This window comes from Protopterus annectens, chromosome 16.part0 (assembly GCF_019279795.1).
Source record: "Protopterus annectens isolate FY-2018-M chromosome 16.part0, PAN1.0, whole genome shotgun sequence".
Classification (NCBI taxonomy): Eukaryota; Metazoa; Chordata; order Ceratodontiformes; family Protopteridae; genus Protopterus; species Protopterus annectens.
In genome coordinates this window covers 383,773,325-383,794,849 of record NC_056750.1, presented here as the reverse complement: position 1 = coordinate 383,794,849, position 21,525 = coordinate 383,773,325, and the positions used below count along the sequence as shown (strand labels likewise).

The 21,525-nt window shown below is 37.0% G+C and overlaps 1 protein-coding gene across 1 annotated transcript in view; it reads right to left on the bottom strand.

The window, feature by feature from the left end:
* Positions 1 to 21,525, bottom strand: part of C5 (complement C5) — a 1,726,304-nt gene that overhangs the window by 503,577 nt on the left and 1,201,202 nt on the right. The window contains exon 29 of the mRNA XM_044057986.1: positions 17,435 to 17,640. Within this exon, the coding sequence (XP_043913921.1) occupies positions 17,435 to 17,640 (206 nt within the window). The remainder of the gene's footprint in view (positions 1 to 17,434; positions 17,641 to 21,525) is intronic.

Here is a 21,525-nt window from a genome sequence, read left to right as displayed (position 1 = left end):
CCCTGCTTGGGGCCCTTTCAGACTTTCCTCTGGTAAATAAATAAATATATATATATATATATATATATATATATATATATATATATATATATATATATATAACATAGTTTACTATCAAGCGTCGCGAGCGGCACTCCGTCGACTGTCATATACTCGAACATGGAAGGTCGTAATCGGTAATGTCGAAGACAAAATAATCAATCTAGGAATGGTTTTAACATGGGTCGAGGTAGGGGAGATGTTTGTAGTTTGGAATAACACTGAACACCTACCTCAACCCATGTTAAACCATTCCTAGATTGATTATTATGCCTTCGACATTACCGATTATGACCTTCCATGTTCGAGTATATGACAGTCGACGGAGTGCCGTTCACACTTTTGATAGTAAACCATATATATATATATATATATATATATATATATATATATATATATATACACACACATACACACACACACACACACACACACACACACACACACACACACACACACACAGAGTTATAGATAGAGATATGTTTGTTTTCAAATTTTACCATGATTATTACAAGATGCTTGTGGGATAATAGAATAAAAGGTTTATGTTATGAAATTTGTGCAGTTAAACGCCACCTATCTAGTGAAATGAATTGTTATTCAGATTCAGAACTATTCTCACTACAACTTTTTTACAGTTCTATAACTTCGGCCATTGCCTCCCAAATGGAGTTTATGAATTATTTGTCATTGTGAGACATGGTATGCTCTATGAATGACATGTCTTATGCTTACATGGCTTTGAGCCTTTCAGCTTATATTTGGGTAGTGTAATAGGAAGTATGTATGGGCTTAGCACTGATTCCAAATGAAAACAGTCCTTGAACCAAATAAGGAATCAGATGCAAAAACCAGAGAATACAAGAAAAATAAAAATAATCTGGTTCCACACAGCAGTGAGAATCAATATGTCCTTTATTGTAGTAGGTAAGCGCTTTCTCGGAATAACATTCGCTTCATCAGACCAACAAAGATAGAATAGCAGTTACATTTTTAAACTCTAAAACATCCAATCAAAAATCAGATAAAATGTGCATCATAGCTAAAAAGCTATGTAATAAAATGCATCTATAGATTATATAGATCGTTAACAAATTGAATAAAACAGACTAAATGAACAATATGTACTTAAAACTGGTAACAAATACAATAGTAAAAATAATAAAAGATGGACCATTGAAACATATATGATAAAATATTAAAAGAGAGATCAACCCTTCCTTAAAGCACGTCCATTAAAGCATTGATCTCTCTTTTAATATTTTATCATATATGTTTCAATAGTCCATCTTTTATTATTTTTTACTATTGTATTTGTTACCAGTTTTAAGTACATATTGTTCATTTAGTCTGTTTTATTCAATTTGTTAATGATCTATATATTCTACAGATGTATTTTATCACATGGCTTTTAGCTATGATGCACATTTTATCGGATTTTTGATTGGATATTTTAGTATTTAAAAATGTAACTGCTATTCTATCTTTGTTGGTTGAAGCAGATGTTATTCCGAGAAAGTGCTTACCTACTACAATAAAGGACATATTGATACTCACTGCTGTGTGGAACCAGATTATTTTTTTCTTTTTCTAGCACTGATTCCCTTTTCTTATAATCACTTACTCATACAGCTGTCACAATGGTTCTGCAATGTTTTCATTTCCCTTGGTAGTGGTTTTAATGTAGCCTTAAATTCAAACCTGGAAGAATATTTGCAGTATTTACAGAAACTTTGATTGCAGGGCAGAGACTGTCATATGTTTGGTTGGCAATTTACCTGTAGAAACAGGCTATACATTTCTCTTCTTGAGTTCTTACAGTATGAAAAGACTTATCTGTTGAATCACTAACTCTGTACTGTTAAATGCTATGACTAATGTTTAGACAGTTCTTTGCCCCTTTGCAGACCCTGAGGGGATTCTAACCCAGCTAACGCAGATGAAAGGAATAATGAAACATTTGATTCATTGATTCTTTGCAGTGGTAGAGTGCAGAAAATTTGAGAAGATTTAGATTTTTGTGGCTTCAAACCTTCCGGGACCATGTCTTCTATAATTTGCTGGAAGTAACTAAAATCCAATTTAAGAGGCAGTGATAGTAGTCAGAGAGGTGGGGAGGCAATTTTCAAGAGTTCTGTAATAGGTCTGCAATGGCATAATAAGTATGCAGATTCTTACTTCCATGATAAAACTGTGATATTTCATTGCCATATGATTCATAGTAAAATGGACTGACTGGAAAAGGAGATGCATCATTTTTTTGTTTATTAAGATGCGCATTACAATCATGATCTTTGAGGAGTAGGCCTAAAAAACGTTTAGCAACCAGTCTAAAGTAGATGAGTGTTCAATAAACTATCAAGCTTTTAGTTAAAGAGAAAGGAGAGAGTCATTACATAATTGTGAATTTTTGCTTTTTCTGTGCTATTTTATCAGTGACTGCATACTGGGGTGTGGGCTCTTTTGGCTGGTTGTTAGTTAATGCTGCAGTTGTGTTCCTTCCAAACCAAATCAGCTGCAAATAAATGTATCAGGTGTTGCTTCTCTGCCCCATCCAGTCAGCAAATATGAGTTCTGCAAACTGTACATGGCATGATGGGAGAAATTCATCCAGAACCAATGTGTTAATGTAGAAGTTTGTCAGGTCTACCAGGGGGATAAGCTCATCCAACATGCCTCCAGCATCTCCATGTGTCCTCAGTGCACTGAAACTCAGAAATCACTTACATGCTCATATTAGAATGAAACAAGTGATTTCCCAAGACTGCTGGTCAACTAAGCCTCCTATAGCTTCACAAATCTTCATACTTATCAAATACACAAATTAGGACAATGCTGGAAAAAATGGCAGATTTGCCTCAAGCCTCACATTTCTGCCTTTCACCAATGTCAATGGCTAAATAACAAAAATTAAATAAAGAGATCCCAGAAGACACGAAGTGCAAATAAAATAAGTCAGAAATAAAAAAGATAAAAAGCACTTTGACACAGCAGAAAAAGGCAACTAATTTAATAACAACAGGTTAGCGCTTTCACGGTCAATCAAACAACCGCTTCATCAGACAAACATTTCATAAAACAGTCAATATTTAAAAAGCTATGCAACAATGAGAATGCCATATTAATTTATTAACTATCCTGTTAAATTTAAAGCAGAACAACATATATAAAAAGCATATATATAAATAAAAACATATATAAAAAAGTATGTATCAGTAAATTTAACAGGATAGTTAATTAATATGGCATTCTCATCGGTGCATAGTTTTTTAATTATTGACTGTTTTATGAAATGTTTGTCTGATGAAGCAGTTGTTTGACTGACCGTGAAAGCACTAACCTGTTGTTATTAAATTAGTTGCCTTTTTCTGCTGTGTCAAAGTGCTTTTTATCATTTTTTTATGTCAATGGCTAAATCTCCCAAGTGGACTTCTTTGTTTTTAACTGAAAACATCCTTTAAAATATTACATCTCCCTGACAAATGCCCTGTCATTGCAAACCTACTCCAACAGTATTCCCCAGCAAGATAATTCAGAAAACAAGACAAACTCCAAACCAGAAGAACTCTCAGATAAAATAGCAATCATGGTGATGCCTGGTACTCCATCTATATGTCTAAACAGTGGAATGCCTTATGCACCATTGTAAAGTTAAAAAGCATTATATAACTTTAAAATATCACTAAGAACATACTTACACAACAACCATTGTGCTTCCTGCACACATAAAAGAAGGCTTTCTTTTTACTGTTGAGCAGCCAAACTTTTTTTTTTCTCCCTCAAGCCTCTCATGTCTCATCCTTCTTATAGTAACAAACCATCAGTGAATGTGTTCCCTATACATACACAATATGGGTATTTTTACTGTTACATACTATATAAACTATAGCTGATCCTTATATTAGTGATTATCGAACCACTAAATTTTATGTTAACTGCTCATGAATAATAATAGTAATTTAATACTTGTACATATTGTATGTATTTTATCTGACTTAATGAATACTCTCCAAGACTATAAGTATTCTTAGTTGACTATACCACCCATTAACTTCTTCATCACATATTTTGATACCGCCATACTAGCAAGACTCTCAGTTCCTGGTATGATGATATGATAAAATTCTTGTATAAAGATAATGACATTGTATGCTCAGCATTTTATCAATTTCATTGGTTTAACATAGGATATTGACTATTGAAATTCTGCTGCCTTGCATGTTTATGTAATAGTCTGCTCTCTATAGTTTACTCATTTGTATCTATTCATGATTCTTTTGTACAAATTATTGTGCTCATTATCCTTTGTATTGAATGGTTCTTGTGATGCATTTGTATTGTTTTTGTTATCTAATGTTGTTCCTCATACTTAGTATAATTTCTGTTACTTAACAATTGTGTGTTATTAATGGAGGTTTTCTCCTCCCTGGACCTCTACTGAAAAGTGTTTGTCCCTGTTATACACACACACACACACACACACACACACACACACACACACACACACACACACACACATATATTGGGGGTGGGAACTTGCTACCCATGGGAAAGTAAGAGTGTTTGTTCCCCTGAAAAAATAGCTGCTTTAAATTGTCCCATTACTTTGAATGTTATGGACAGATTTTGAGGATATGAAATCAAGGAAAAGCATCCAAGTGTTCTGTCATCACAGTATTACTGATATCTAGTAAGAACAGACAATAATTGGCCAGTCTCTTTAATCATCTATAATGTTAAACTTTAGACAAAGTTCATAGCAGGCTTCAGTACTTATTCCCATTGACTGTGAGCATAGTTAATGTGTTTTTCCTCTAGGGAAATTCTTTGCAGATCATGGACGACTTTTTAACACTGATACAGGCAATAGAGAACAGGCTAAGTATATTTAATTGTTCAGATTTTGGCGGGGTACCCCTAATTTGTTGTTAGACTTTTACTTCATTCTTCCTAAAACTAGAAAATATTTAAGTAATTCTAAGTTAATAGTACCAGCATTTAAAAAAAAGTGTGCAAGCGAAAAGAAGCTGCACCAAGCTAACACGCAATAAACATTTATTCACACAAACACAAAAATGGTAAGTGCTTTCACAACTACTGTTGCTTCATGAGGTCTGATGAAGCAACAGTAGTTGTGAAAGCGCTTACCATTTTTGTGTTTGTGTGAATAAACGTTTATTGTGTGTTATCTTGGTGCAGCTTCTTTTCGTTTGTTTCTATTTTTTCTGCACCTTGGTTTTACCCTTAGCCGTTTCAGTTTTGTTCATTTTTAAAAAAAAGTGTCCCTAATTTGGGGCCTTTTTCTTTAATTATTTATTGACTTATTTGTAATTCTTAAGGTAAAAGATGAGAGGTATGAGATTATATCCAGTTATGGTGGTCTTTATTCATTCTAAAAAGGCATTTGGTTCCATTAGCTGGGTTTACATATATTGTATGACAGATGTTAAAGTATTATATACCCAAATCCAGACTTAGGTGCAAACAGACTCCCTCCTCCTGTCTAGCTTTGAACTCTCCAAAGAAACTCAGCAAAGATTCCCTTTTTTCCACATCTGTCCTGTACCTTTTGGTTATAAAGTTCCTGGACATTCACTGACATCTAATTCCCTTTTATTATAGTAGTCCTGCTGCAGAGAAAATGTCACTGCCATTCTATTCATCAGGATTTCTTCCTTTTATTAGTTGACCTAATAAAGTGTTATGAGACTTATGATGAACTGCTTCAGCGAGTTTTCAGAACTTTCTGTGTTGTGTCAATTAAAAAAAAGAAACAATGTTTTGCTGTTAACGCTGCAGCATATAGACTAAATGATTCAGACTCTTCTCTGTGCTTCAGAAGAAGTAAAGAAACCCCAGCTACTTAGCCACTGTGTTACACTGATCCTTAACTAAATGGTTAAACGATAACTTGCAAACGGTTTGATACTGGTGCATATGGAGCTACTCTTGGTGATATCTCCATTTGTCACTGATGGTATTTCAATAATGAAAATGTTTGGGTTCTTCTTACTCCTTCACATTATATGACATGTACCAACTCACCTAAGAAACAGGTGGCTATTTACAAAAAATAGTGCACTGATTTTCTCTTTTGCATAGTGTAGCAGACAAAGGGTGTGCTGTCCAGTCCTCAGTGCCAGACAGAAAAATCTAAGTAAATATGCTGAAATTTCTATCTTCCATAGATATTTCACACTTATTCAGGACAAGCTACTTCTTTCTGACAGCCAAGCTTTTTAGGTAGTCATTCCTTTTGGGCAATAGGATGGCACAAAAGTAATCTAAAAGTCATGGTCAATAAATGTTTTACTATCAACACCACTCTAGGACTGCTTTAAGTTATTGTGTAAGTAAGTAGCTTATGACCCCATTTGGGGGAATTTCATTCCACTATAGAGACACTTTGACCTCTGAGTTAGTAGAACACATGAATGCTGGAACTTCTGGGAGAGTAGGGGGCATGCATTGGTTAACTGGTACCACTTGAGCCCTGAATTTAGGAGTCCATTGATGCCCATTGATCTGTAGGAGAGCCATGTTTTTATCACAATGAACAATGCTACCATTTACACCTATGAGATGCAGTTATAAGATCTACTTTGGTATTCAGCTTCAAGGAGGTGGATGACTTCTTGCTTATATAAAGATTTCAAGGTGAGTTTCTGGACTCTCAGTAGCTGGAGAGCTGAAAGGCTTGTCACATGTACTCTACCTTATTGAAGTGTAATGGAGTAGCTTCTTTTTAATATATGAACAAAAGGGCTCCCTCAGACCTTTGGGAAATCATGCACAGCTCAAGAAATAAAGGATCTTCTGTTCATGAAAGTGTTCTCATGTATGTAGCACTTCACAAGGTCCTAGCTCTTTATAAACACTGGACAATGTAGTGAGGGACAGTGCACAGAGTATGATGTGTAGTGGTTGTGAGAATTTGCTCTCAGATAAACTTTGAGCACTGCTTTTGACTTTGCAGTTCAGTGCATGGCATATGGGAAGGTGTGATGCTGGTAGCATCTACTGTTTTGTTATTAGTATTACTGTGTTCACCTGATATTTTCAAAGTTGAACATTTTCTTGTTACAAACTCTCAGTGGTCCATTAAATGCCTTTCTCCAGATGACAACTACCAGACTTGTACTGCTTCCCATTAGACATCACTTTACAAACTGAGCAGATTAGAGATGATGTGCCAGAGGCTCAGACTGAGCAAATTATTGACAGTATAGGGCAACCTTCTTGCTCATAGAAATGTATTCATGGAACTACTCTAGAACAATGTCAGGCAGACAATGCTTTCAGTAATCCATAGGGTGAGAACAGTAAATAGTTACAGGGAATTTGGCATGTGCAGAGTCTGTTGTTACAGTTATTTGACTTGTATTACTTTTATGTTATATACACTTTTTCAAATAATTGTACACACTTTTCATTACCAGTATTAGCATCTATTAGGTTGATTATAATCTGTGATACCTTTGATCCAAGTTTCATTTGTACTTCATGTATTATAAGTGACTATACCCTTTGCAGCTAGGAAGACCGCATGCATACTGATGAAAATTTCTGTTTGATTTACAACAGCTGTTTTATATACTGGCTGATTGCTCATATTTTATTTGACTCTGAATGCTATGGTTATTATCTTGTTATTTGAGTTTGTTGTTCAATAAAGAAGGTTTTTCTCAAAAACTTAACCCTTGCAGATATCACCATTTTTTCCACCTAAAACTGAAATGTTGCCATTAAGGACTTACATACAACTCTGAAAATGTTGCCTTTATGGAAAATCCCATTTCTTATCATTTAATACTTCTGTAAACCCTGCTTTAGAGCCATATAAGTGCTTGTTTAAGCTCAGATGTCATAACAGCACAGCTAAGAATTTTATGAATATTGTTGATCTCTGGCTGCATTTTATTTTGAACTGAAGCTTTGTATTTAAGGTTTGAGCACTTGTATTTTGTATCTTATTCTAGTATTACATTGTTTTGTTAGAAGTTTTCCATTCTGTTGGAGTTTTAAGAGTTCTTGGTTAGATTCAGTTAAAAAAGTTAGCAAAGAATTCCTTTGCAAACAGTGAATAACATCAGTTAATTAGTGGGAGGAGTTGAGAAACAGCAATGCTCTTTTATTTAGAAATATCTTTATTTAGCTGAAGTGTTTGTTTGGCCTGCTTGCTGTTAATATTGTTGATCTCTGGCTGCATTATTTCCTCCCTCCCATCCCATTCTTGTTCTGCTCTTAAATTTAGTGGCTTTTGAGTTGCCCACCCCTACTATTACTCTCACTTTGGACACTCCTCCCAGTCCCATCTCATCAGTTCATTGTACTGAGTACAGCGATATAATTTGGAATAGCCCACCCCTTAGCTTCCCAGCCTTGAATTATCTTCTGTTTCCTCCTTTCCAACTTTCCCTAAAAATGCACTTTATTCAGCTGCTTTTACTGTATCTATGTTTATTCCTACTTTATTACTTTATTTTGCTTTTGCTGCTTGGTCTTAAAAGTATTCAGTTGCATTTATTCTGCTGCATTTATTACTGCTTGTTAGAAGCCTTATTAAATTGCAGCTGTTATTCTAAGCCTTTTGGTTTAAACACTTGGGATTCAGGCCAGTTGTTTTACATTAGGAAAGTTTGTGGTCTACACTCTTGTGGCAGGAGAGGTAGCTTACATCTTTCTAAGTGAGAATTGCTGGTTGAAGGCTTGGTGTGTCTCATATTCTAAAAGTTTATTAGTTCTGGTTTAAGCACTTGGACTTCAGGCCAGTTATTTTATATTAAGAAGGTTTGTGGTCTACACTCTTGTTTGAGGAGAGGGTAGATTCTGCCCTTCTGATCTGGGAATTGCTGGTTGCAGGCTTATTGTGCCTGCCTATTTGAACTGTTTTTTCCCTGAAATTAGTGCACCTTGTTTGATATCACATAGACTAGATTCAGACCTGCTGAATCTAGCTTTGTTTGTATAACTTGAGCATTAAACCAGGCCATCGTTTGTTGGAGAGGGTTCCTCTGTACCCCAGTGGTAGGAGTGTGCAGTTAGAACTCATCTGATTGAAGATTACTGGAACAGGGCTCAGTTCTGAGCTTTTTTATCAGTTAATTGGTTAATTTGTTTAAAACAGTTTGCTCTTGTTTACTACTATTATAGTTCAGTGTGTATCTGTTCTTCTGTATTAAATCAACTTAATCAGAGTTTAAATATCTTTAGCATATTCTGTTTGCAGGTTTTACTGTATCCAGATCTGTTTGTGTGACTCCTGTGTTTCCTGCTATGCCATCTTGTGTTGGCTGGGGCTTGCCTGCACTTATTGGGAATAAGTGAACTGATTGGAACTGGTATGGCATAAGATGTTTAGCTAAGAGCTCAGGGACAAGGGTTGATTGGTTAATTCCAATGTTAATATTTTACTTTCATTATTGTGGTATTTTAAACACCACATTTGCACAGGTTTGCACGTTGTGTACCACTGCTGTGCTGTTTTAACCCTTTGTGAGATATCTGCATTTATCTCCTTACCAGCACTCCTGTGTAAGTGAGGCCCACCCTTGCAGCTACTTTATTGATTTTATCCAGCCCTACTTACACCTATAGGTACTGTCCTCAGATAGTACCCACTCTACTATCCTTGACCTCTGTTCCACAGATTCTGACAACCATGGACGGGCAGTTTCCTATGGTTTCTCCTGCTAGTCTGGCTGATGTAAGCATCCTGAGACAGTGTGGCAACTGCCTTATGTAAACAGACAACCCTCTACTACTACCTCCTTGGAACACAATATGTGAGAGATGCAATTAAATTAAGAACCTAGAATCCTTACTGTCTCACTCACAAGCCAGTACATCTGGCACTGAGTAGGTTGTCTGCACAAACACTACAAACACCACACCTCTAACACCACCCACACCTGTACAGCACACTCCTACATATGTGGAGGTTGTCAACAAAAACATATCTAAACAAAAGAGATCTATGAGGCAAAAAACACACACACACACACAAAACAACCACCACACATAATACACACTCCTGTGTCTCATAGCCTCTAAGGCCCAGCCAGAAACCCAACATACATAAGGGGATCCAGTACCTGACAGCCTGGGATGTGACATGCTTTGCCAGAGATGGCCTTCATCTTTCATCCCTGGCTTCAGGCTTCTGGCAAAGGCTATTGCCTCCCCCATAGTGCCTTTTTTAGGCAAAGTCATAAGGACCAAATTACCAAAGTGAAAAATTCATCTAGACAAAATGTAAAGGTCATGCTGCTAAACACTAGGAGTCTTAGCAAGAAACTGCACTCATTGCAAGCATTCCTCACCCTGGAGGATGCTGACATTTGTGTAGCCACTGAAACCTGGTTCAAAGTTGCAGAGAGTACCCCATCCTTACCAGGTTACTCGTCCTACCAGACTTTCAGACCCCAAATGGGGGGGGCTACAAAGCCAAAGGAGTTCCAATATTTATCAAAGATGTACACACCTCCAGGCTGGTCAAACAGCATGATGCACAGGAGACACTCTGAGTGCAGTTAACTGTTGACAAAACACCTGTTCAAAATCTTAGCTATCTACAGACCCCCAACTATGACTCAGTATGCCCACTCCACCTATCTGGAATTACTTGAATCCATCAAGATTCAACCCTCTACTCTGATCCTGGGTGACTTTAGCTACCCAACCATAGAGTAGAAGACCTATTCTAGCTCAAACACAAATACCCAGAGATTCTTCAACTTTGTCAATGCCAATCCATTGGATAAGCTGGTTGATACTCCCACTACAGGTGAAATATTCTGGACCTGATACTAACTAACATGAGTAGCAACTGTAGCACCCCTACAGTGTCATCCTCCTTGATCCTGCCATAAAGTGATCACTTTCGAAGTTGCCATCCCCCCCCCCCTTTTGCCAGGGTCAAACAAAAAAAATTTCCAAAGCTGACTACCATCTCCTGAGAGCAGGTATAAGCAGCTTCATAGCAACAATCCAGTCAGTTGGTACTAGTACTAATGTCCAAGCTGACAGCAAAAAACTATATGAGCATGTACATAGCTGCATGGACTCAGCAATACCTGACAGTACCAAATCATCTTCCTCAAGGAAGAGTGAACCTGTCTGGTGGAAAGCAGCAATAAACAAACTCTATAACAAAAGGAAAAAAAATGCTGTCCAGGACCAAGAAGGAACAGGTGCTAAGTTGGAAGCAATCTCTCCTTTCTCTAAGCAAGCAAATAAGGTCACTGGTGAAATCTTCTAATGCTAACTTAAAGTCCAGATTGGCCGCATCCACTAAGGACAATCACAAGCCCTTCTTCACATACATCTGCAATCTCCAAAGTAACACCCAAATCTGCTCTGAATTGGTGGTCAAGAACACCACATACACAAATTCCGTAGATATAGCCAACCTGCTGGCAAACAGGTTCAGTGAAAACATCAACCCCCTGCCCCCCATCAGTAAACCAGCACATCCCCAGCACCTGACCCCCCTCCACTCATCACCAGGGAGCAGGTCTTTAATGCCCTCACAAAGACAAAAATATACAGCCTCCATGGGACCCAACAACATCCCTGGCTGCATCCTACATGAACTCAGGCATGAGCTCTCATCACCATTACTCTATTCAACCAAATTCTGATTACTGGCTTCATCCCAGCTGAATGCAGGACAGCCACTGTCATCCCTCTAGACAAAGGTGGAGCATCCACTGACCCAGGCAATTATAGGCCCATCAGCCTAACTAGCCTGATCTGCAAGGCCTTAGAATGCATTATCATGGACCTTATAAACAAGGATATTGGCAAACTCCAAATACTTGACCCCACATACTTTGTTTTTGTCAAAGGGAGATCATGCCTGTTAAACTTGGTTAACTTGTTTGAAACAGTCACCAAAGCCATGGACGAGGGGAAGATGGTGCACACCGCCTACCTTACCCTAGCCAAAGCCTTCAACACTATTCCCTACTCGGGCATAATAGATAAAGTCTCCCAGCTAGACATCAACCCATATGTTACCAGATGGGTAGCTAATTGGCTCATTGATAGAACCCACTCAGTCAAAATAGGGGAAGCCACCTCTAGTAGTAGACCAGTAATGAGGGGAGTATCACAAGGATAGGTCTTGGGGCCTCTACTGCTTGGGATATACTTTTCTGAGGTGCAAGCAAAAACCAGTGGTCTGTGGCTGACCAAGTTTGCAGATGACTGCAAGCTGGGTGCTATCTTAAATTCCCCTAGTGATGTGAACATCCTCCAAGAGGACCATACCCAAACTAATGACTGGTGCCAGAAGCATGGCCTCAAACTGAATACTAAGAAATGCATCATTATCCCCTATAAGGAAAATGGTGTCCCCACTATTTATCACATTAATAACAACATACTAAGCATGCAGTCAGTCATGAGGGACTTGGGCACCCATGTTGATAGCAACCTGACTTTTGACCACCACATTGCCTCTGTTGTACAGAAGGCTTTCTACATGGCCCACCTCATAAGTAAGGGTATTTCATCCAGGAACAAGGAGGTCATAACATCCCTGTAATCCTCCATTATCAGACCCATTATCGAGTACAATGTCCTCTTCGGCATGTACCTTGCCAAGCACATGCAGCAGCTGGGGAGACCACAGAGGTTCCTGACCAGGAACATCCAGGGTCTCAAACACCTGTCCTATACAGATTGGCTAAAAGCCCTGTTCCTCTACTCAATCTCTTACAGAAGGCTCAGAGGTGACCTGTGTCTAGCATACAAGGCCATCTCAGACCCAGCCTTGATGGAGTTGCTGCATATCCGTAAGCCAAACTCCATTCACACAACCCACATGCAAGGCTTCGGCCTGGTCTGTGATATTAATAGAACTTGTTGGCAGGATAGATTTGTGTCTCAAAAACTCCCCCATCTTTGGAATAGACTCCCTCTCCATGTCAAGCAGAGTGTCTCACTAGCCCTCTTTAAGAGGAACCTGGATGACTGGATGGGAAACAGAAAATAAATCCCTGGGATCCCACCTGTGCCCCTACTGGACAAGGGAAACAGGTGCTGACTTTGGGGGAACATGGGTAAAATTCTTGGATAGGCTTATAAGGGTCACTGGCCAATAGCCTAGTATCGTCCTATGAACCTATGTATTCTTAGAAAAAGGAAAATGTCAGTGGCTCAGCAGATAGCACACTCACATTTAGTGCTGGAAGATCAGCAGGCTGAGGGTTCTATTCCCTCACCAGGTGTTTGAATTCATTTTCCACTACTAACACTGCAGTGCAGCATAATGAGTACTGTCCTCCTGAGTGTGCCTTCCTTTATATGAGGCATTAAGCTGACATCCCATTTATCTGAGGTGGTGATATCACAGCTCGATGCAAATGATGCCAAGGCACTTATCAAAAAAAGAGTAGGGAGGTCTTTATTCATTAGCATAGCTATGTGTTTACATCATACTTTCATTTTACATATTTCAGAAAACAATACATTTTTCTGTTACCTTCTGTTTCCTTATTCCAAAATACCCCAAAAGCATCCAAAACAAAGGACAAAAATGTCACTAGGACAAACTATCCAGTAAAAACTGCAAGAAAGACCCAGCCAAGCTAGAGTATTCACTGTGTAATACCTTAAATCTCCTATTGTGAAGGTCTGTGTGAGATATATATACATATATATATATATATATATATATATACACACACACACACACACACACACACACACACACACACACACACGACCCCTTAAACACATGCTGGTGTTCAGCTACATGGCCTCTGAATGCCCATGACATTTTACTTTGTAAGACTTTATGCATACATTGATGTCAATGAAAACAAGCCCCACTACGTATCACAGAGCTTAAATTTAAACCTAACCTTCATAAAAATTAGGGTGCCTATAAAATATCCCAAATAACATCCAAACCAAAGGGTGTTATATAATATAAAATATGTACAAAATATCACAAATAATATCCAAAGCAAAAGCTGCTATATAACCAAAATATGAACTATTTGGAAAAATAGTATAAGGTTCAAGGTTGTTGCTGTAAAATGAATATTAGGCAATAAAGGTTTATTATTCAAAAGCATGCATACTGATTAGTAGGCCCAATCAGCATGCCTGTTGTAAATCCAGCATATAAGCATTATTTTTTCTTCTGTCCCCCAAAGAACTTAATAACCCAGCATTACAAGTATGCCAGTTATGTGTGCTGTCAGTAACTGATTCTGTAAATTCTGCATGTTCTGCTAAGTGGAGATGTGAAACCATTTAAAAAAAAAAAAAAAGATTCAGCACCAATGAATTGCTCTGTGGAGCAAGAAAAATAAAAAAATACTCTTGATGTCTGGAGAACCCTAAAAGTAGCTCCATGGCATACCTAAAAACTCTTAAATTGCAACTTCTGTCATTATGTGGGTACGTTAGTCTCAATGACTTGCCAGTAAATAAATAAATAAAATAAATAACTACAATTTTTATGAATAGCAGACCAGCAGCATTAGACAGACATCTGGACATTCTGCAAAAATCTAAAAGTCTGAAAGTTACCCTACTGTAGACTTAGAGCTTGTGTTTACACATTTTGGATGCCCCAGACTACCTGAAGATGGTGGAGGAACACCTCAATTTATACAATGACATTGCACAGAAATGGTAATAATTTTGTTTTTCTTAAATGTCATATAATGGCAATAATCTACTCCTGTGTGTGGGTAATCCTGGATTTATCCATGATTAGTTTTGCTTAATCACTCAAGCATCAACCTTGCGCACTTGCCAGCAGTGGGTAAATCCTGCTTTCCCAAAACCAGTCATGGGTTATTGCTAAATTATAAAATGGAGAAAATATATGAAGTATTAACATAATCAGTTTAGCGTTATTCTTTGGAATCTGTCACGTGAAAAGTAGATTATAAATGCTGGAATGAAAGAAATGACTGGTTTTTAAAGCAAGTGTTATATAAATTATAATGGGATTTGGGGCATGAAATTAAGGGGGGGGGGGGGAGCTCTGAAACAGAGGCATACCAGGAGATGTTAATGAATTAGTAAAGTATTTGGAATCTGTCATGTGAAAAGTAAATTGTAAATGCTGGAATGAAAGAAATTACTGTTTTTTAAAGCAAGTGTTATATAAATTACAATGGGATTTGGGGTTTGAAATTAAGGGGAGAAAAAGCTCTGAAACAGAGGCATACCAGGAGATGTTAATGAATTAGTAAAGTAATGGAACAATGGACTGTGTGTTATATTAACATGCTTTGATTAAAAGTATAATAAATGAAAATTATGAAGAAAAGAGCTGGGAACTATATAACAGACAGACAAAGGAAGCTGTATAGCAACATTTTTGACATTCTCCTGAGATTAGGCCATGCAGAATTACCTTTTAAGTCAGAGAAGACAATGATATTCAAAGATGCTTTGTGCTTGACAGCAAGTGAATGCTTTTATTTCCACTAAATTTCATGAAATGTGGCTAGATCTGCATTCCAGGGAATTAATTAATTAATTAATTAAAAAACAAGGTTGCATACGTATCTCTGAATACCCTGAAATACAAACTAGAAAGAGAAACAAAATGTAGTTTGTAAACTATGATAACATATTATAAAACATGGGACATGTTTTTAGAATGCAATACAAAAAATCAGAATTTTTGAGGATGGTATGAAAATCTTGTCAAGTTGTTTTATTGTATTGTAAAGTTGATGTGTTTTCCATGTTTTTAAAGCTGACCACAAAGTCATGAGCATTGTTGATTTGTATTGGTAGGTGAGGAAAGCTCAGTGACCAGTTACAGTTATGAAAATTGATAAATGAATTGAAGTAAAGATGTGTACTCTAAACATTTAGTGTAGTTATTGAAAAATAAGTAATAAGCCTCTTTTAAAAGTGGTGAACTTTTGCTTGCTTCATGTGTTTTTGAAAAAAAAAATCATAATATCATAACTGTATGACATTTTGTCACTAGTATTGCAATGATATCCCAAAATATTAATTTACACTGCAACTGAAAAAAATCACATTTTGAGATGAAAATATGCAGTGATAACTGATAGTGATATGGTCATTAATATGAGTATTCTAAAATAGTATAAAAATTATTAATACTTCTAAGTAAGCACCTTTAATTTGTTGAATAATTACTTATAGTGTCACCAAGTATTAGGTGTGTCATCACATATAAAATATGATGGTCTACTGGTTCTTTGAACAGGAAATACGTTATTTGTAAAATGCACCACTTAGAGGTTATTTACAGCATCAAAAGAATACAAATGAGCCCTTATTATTGGTTCTTTTCCAGCTACCCCCATTCTTGAAACCAGTAATGCTGCCATGCATACCAAATACAGTGCTGTAGCTCTTCTGTTAGAATACTGTCCTCTATCCACATTTTAACAGAATGAGGCAGCAGTGCAGGGCATGTTGGCTGAAATATGATTGCTGCTTTAGCATGGCCAAAGACCCTATCCTTATAATTATTTATGCAGTAGTGGGGTGAAGGAATGATCCATATAGTCTGTCATATTGTTGCTAATGCTATCATCTTGCTTGCGTATTATCGCAGGTGTAGTGCAGCTTCCAGTATTAGCACTGGCCACCTGCATAGTGCAATCTTGTAACATGCTATGCAAGTTTATTGCATGATGCATGCATGGCAGATTCCTCCCTGAACTGAAGGATATTTGAAACTATGAAAAACACCCAGGTACAATAGATTACAATGCTGGTGTAATGGGATTGTAGCCTGTTGCTCAGTCACTAACCTTATCATGCAAGAAAGAAGGAAGGGAGTAGATGGCCTATTCTGAAGGGGAATGGTGTGAATATTAGTAGCGTAGCATAGCATTTGATAGTAGCAGGTATACTGTCTTGTGTAGATGCAGTCAGCTGGAGACCAAGGATGCATCCTGTTTTATATGTTATTACATAGGGCAGACACATAAAGAGGGGGCAATTTGTGAGATCCTTACTAGTACTCACTTAGAATTACTCCAGTACTCGAGTCAGGCTTTATTACTTTGTCTGTAGTGAATCTGTCATCTTACTTTGTTGCAACACTCTACACAGCTTATTTCTGTCAATATATGTAAACTTTAATTAAACATTCATGCTCTGATACATACTTCTTTTATTTTGCAGACTCTGATGATTATCTAGAATCTTCATAAATTAAATGGTGTACCCAAATAAATTTGCATTTGTCTTCAATGAATGAATAAACAGCTAAAGTGATTAAAAAGTAACATATATTACTGTAAACTGAATAATGTACTTTAAAATTCTTTAGGTTATAAAGACAAAGGCACTTTCAAAGACAAAAAAAACAAATGTTTTCCAAATATATACAATTTTTAAAGCAGAAAATAAAGAAAAAAAATAGCAGTACCTGTGTGGAAAAGAAGCCACCACCATATCGTTGTTGTTCAGAAAGCCATCGAACAATTGGAGTGGCATAATCTTTGCTTCCTGTCTTCAGTGCAGTTAGTAAAGCATATGCTGTTGTCTCTACCATGCGGGCAGTTGCTTCACTTGGTTGGGATGTGTCATGCTGCAGCGTTTTATCATTCCAAAAGCGATAAACCGGAGGCTCACCTGTTAAATAAAAACAGTTAAGCACACACAGAATAATCAGCATTTTTTGGTTGTGAAGGATGTCTGTTTCTTCCATTTTATGGCTAGTGGATGATTAGCTGGACTGCTTATAGCCATAGTTATTTTTTTCTTTAAAATAAATATATTACCACCACTTAAATGCAAGATAATGAATGTATCTTGCACACATCTTGGTAATAAGAGTTGCTTAATGCTAACCAAATTAGCCATAGTCTTGGCAAATGTCTCCAACAGATCTGTTGCTGAGTTATGAACAACATTTTTTGAAGTAGTTCTTTCTGCATGGTAATTTACAAACACATGTAAAAAACTAACTGCAGACAGCATATATGTAAAACCTACAAAACATGATAGCAGTAAATTCATGCTTCATAGAAGGCAAATCAATGAGATGTTTGTCTGATACCTCTACTTCATTATGACCATATAAAGTTATTAAAGGGTATTTATTCTAATCTAAAGTCCTAACTTTAATCACTGACTGACTCGGAGCTTGTAATGATAAAAGTCATTTAAGAATGTTTTGGCTACAAGATTTAAAGAAGATCATTGCATGATTTTTCACTCTCTCCTAAAAATGGATACACTTAAATGGACTGCCTTGATGTATATCAAAATTGTTTAGTCTAAAGTATTATGCTGTCACAGAAAACTCAAGAAATTGTTAGAGCATATGGTATAAAGTGTCATTGTGTAAAGGTTGCATCCATTCATAATTAAGAAACATTGAGAAGCAGAAGACAGTATACTAGTTCATATGATGACACAATTAGTAGTGTGTCAGCATTTTTATATATATATATATATATATATATATATATGTACGCACACACATAGATAGAGAGAGAGTGAGCTATGTCATGCTGCAGGAGAAATGCAGATATGTTGTTATATTTCACTCAGAAATTTAATTGCATGTTTCATTTTTGAATCAGTGTTGTCAATATTAAAATTATACTTTTGTCAGAGCATGTGCCAAGAAAAATCACAAACATATATTGCCATTGCAGCCAAAGCTTTATTTAATACATAAACTCTTAACTTAAACTGCAATTACCATGTTCAAGTGTCAGCATACTCAGATACCATCACCAGATGGCAGCTGCTGGGTAATGTCTACTTCCACTCCCCTGACATGCCCTATTTAAATACCATCTCCAGACTGCACCAGGCTGGCTAGTGATCAGCAACCACGTTCCCAGTATTCCCATCCATACTGGCATCCATAGGCACCAGACCTCTAAGTAATGGGCAGCATACAGTATCACTTGCTCCCCACCACTGACTGGCCCAGGAAATTCTGGGGGGGGATAAGAGGGTACGCAACCCCTCAACCACCCTGAACATGGGGTGGAAGGGTGAGACACTGTTACTTCACAAACTAAGAAATAAACTACCAACACTCCCTATATATATATATTCTCTGTCTGGCCACACCGTTAAGAAGCTTTCCCTTCCTTGGCGCAGTCAGACAAATTCTTCTGCCAGCAAAATCGACTTCTCCTTTATAGAACAGATACATGTATTTTGTTGGCTACCAATAAATGCTGATATGTGAACCCCATTACATCTGATATGACAGGGGTTGATATCAATAGGCTGGATCTTTTGCAGATGTAATGCTTGGGGAAGCAAATGCACTCTGGGTATATCTGTGACCATGAACTTTGTCACTCTGCAATGTAGTAAGTCCAATGGTTCTACACGGGATCATGGGAAATACAAGGCATTTGAGTCACACTACCATTTATGCCTTGACAGTACCCACCATCATGCTATGACCCTGTTACACAAGACAGGCAAATCAGGGCAGACACAGAGTAACTCTAGGTACTCATCCAATTGCCCAGGTTTAATTTGAAAGATATTAAGCTGTCACTTTGTCTTTCAGAGGAAGACTATTCCACAGCCAAGGTAGTCATTAGGTAGTAAATGTGGCTGTCCTGCATATTTTATTTGACATTTTTAGTTGGGGGGGGTGCAGCTCCCCATATGGGGGGGTGAAGCCCACCTCTTGGGTTGGTTTGATATGCTTTGGTTTGTTTATTTTGTAGTGTTGACCAATTGGCTCCTTTTCTGAAGTAAAATCCCTGTGATCTGCCCATTCATTAAATTAGTTTTTTGGCATAGTTGTCTTGTGGTTTTAAATTTCGGAGAAATATAATTTCAATCATGTAAAGTTGACCCATATATACTCATATGAGTGACATTCATTTGAGTTAAAGATCAAATATCTAAAAGCTGCTGCTGCTGGTACAAAATATGTAAACTTAAAAATATAGAAAACTTGGAATTTGTCCTTTTTAACCACACGAAATACAAGGTACTGGCGAATCCAGCACCAATCCCAAATACACAATGAGAAAAAATCCTCCACTGTTGGTTGGGTACAATAAAGGCTGTCCTCCGCCAACATTGATACAAATTGAAATAGAAATCTGAACGAAATGAACGATAGTGTTAATAGTAATCCAAAAGTCTTTTATTACAACACACACAAAACAGATTGAGCGCGCTTTCCTCTCTTATGGTGAGACTTCATCAGAATCTCGCGGAGGAGATTATATAAATGGCGGAGGACAGCCTTTATTGTACCCAACAGTGGAGGATTTTTTCTCGTTGTGAATTTGTCCTTTTTTCACTGTTAGTTTATGTAAGTTTTGTGGGGTGTGGGTGGACACAGGGGGTGAGGGGTTTGTCCTCTTGCGTAAAGTAGGTTTTCTTTTTCAATATTTTGAGTTTAGGTCTCTTGTCTCGTGGATAGTTTGCATGTTAGATATTTTGACATACACACACATACATACGTACATATATATAGATATCTATATGTATATATGAATTGCCTTCAGATCCTTGAAATACCACAAACTCAAATTTATATCATTGAAATGAAAACAACAAAATCCTATGTAACTGAAACTTAACATTGCTGAAACTTGTAAAATCCAAACGCTATTGTGCATGTCAAAAAGCACTCTTACAAATGAAGATCACGCAGCACTCATAAGAACAGATTCTACAGTTAAACATAGCACAGAAAACAAAAATCCATTTTTTCTCATGGTTTTGCAAGGGGGCAAGGCCCCCTGCACCCCTACAGCCCCTGCAAATTAACTATAACAACTCCAAGATTGCACTACAGTGTAGAAAAGGGTATATTTCCCGATCCTCATTGTGACACGATCTTCATTCCATTTGTTTTCCATGCTCTCTTTAACTGTAGAATTTGTTCTTATGAGTGCAGCATGATCTGCATTCGTAAGAGTGCTTTTTGACATGCATAATAGCTGTTTCAATTTTACATATTCGGCTGTGTAGCATTCTTATGTTTTGGTCTCGATAATATAAATTTTGAGTTTATGGTATTGATATATATATATATATATATATATATATATATATATATTTATATATTTATATATATATATATATATATATATATTTATATATACATGCACACACACACACACATACACATTCACACGCACGCATGTATACATATAAACTAATTCTGAGGTCACTGTACCTCTGAAGAGACAAAACACTCTAAGGTACATTACTTACTAACTTAGTATATATTCCTCAACAATTGCCCTAATTGTCTTACAATTCCAGGATCAGAGCTAAATTCTTCAGAATTAATGATGGAAACTCCAGATGATAATATTATGGGTGCATGACCATTTTTGAAAATGATATCCATTCTTATGTCCATACAGCATACACTGTACTGTACCTTTCTCAAGATGGCAGCACACGTTCAGATATTATTTTACTGTTTGCATTATCATCTACGCCTTAATGTAGCACATACTGCATACACATTTCCTACATCCTACACTGTGTGAAGCTCTGCAAAACACT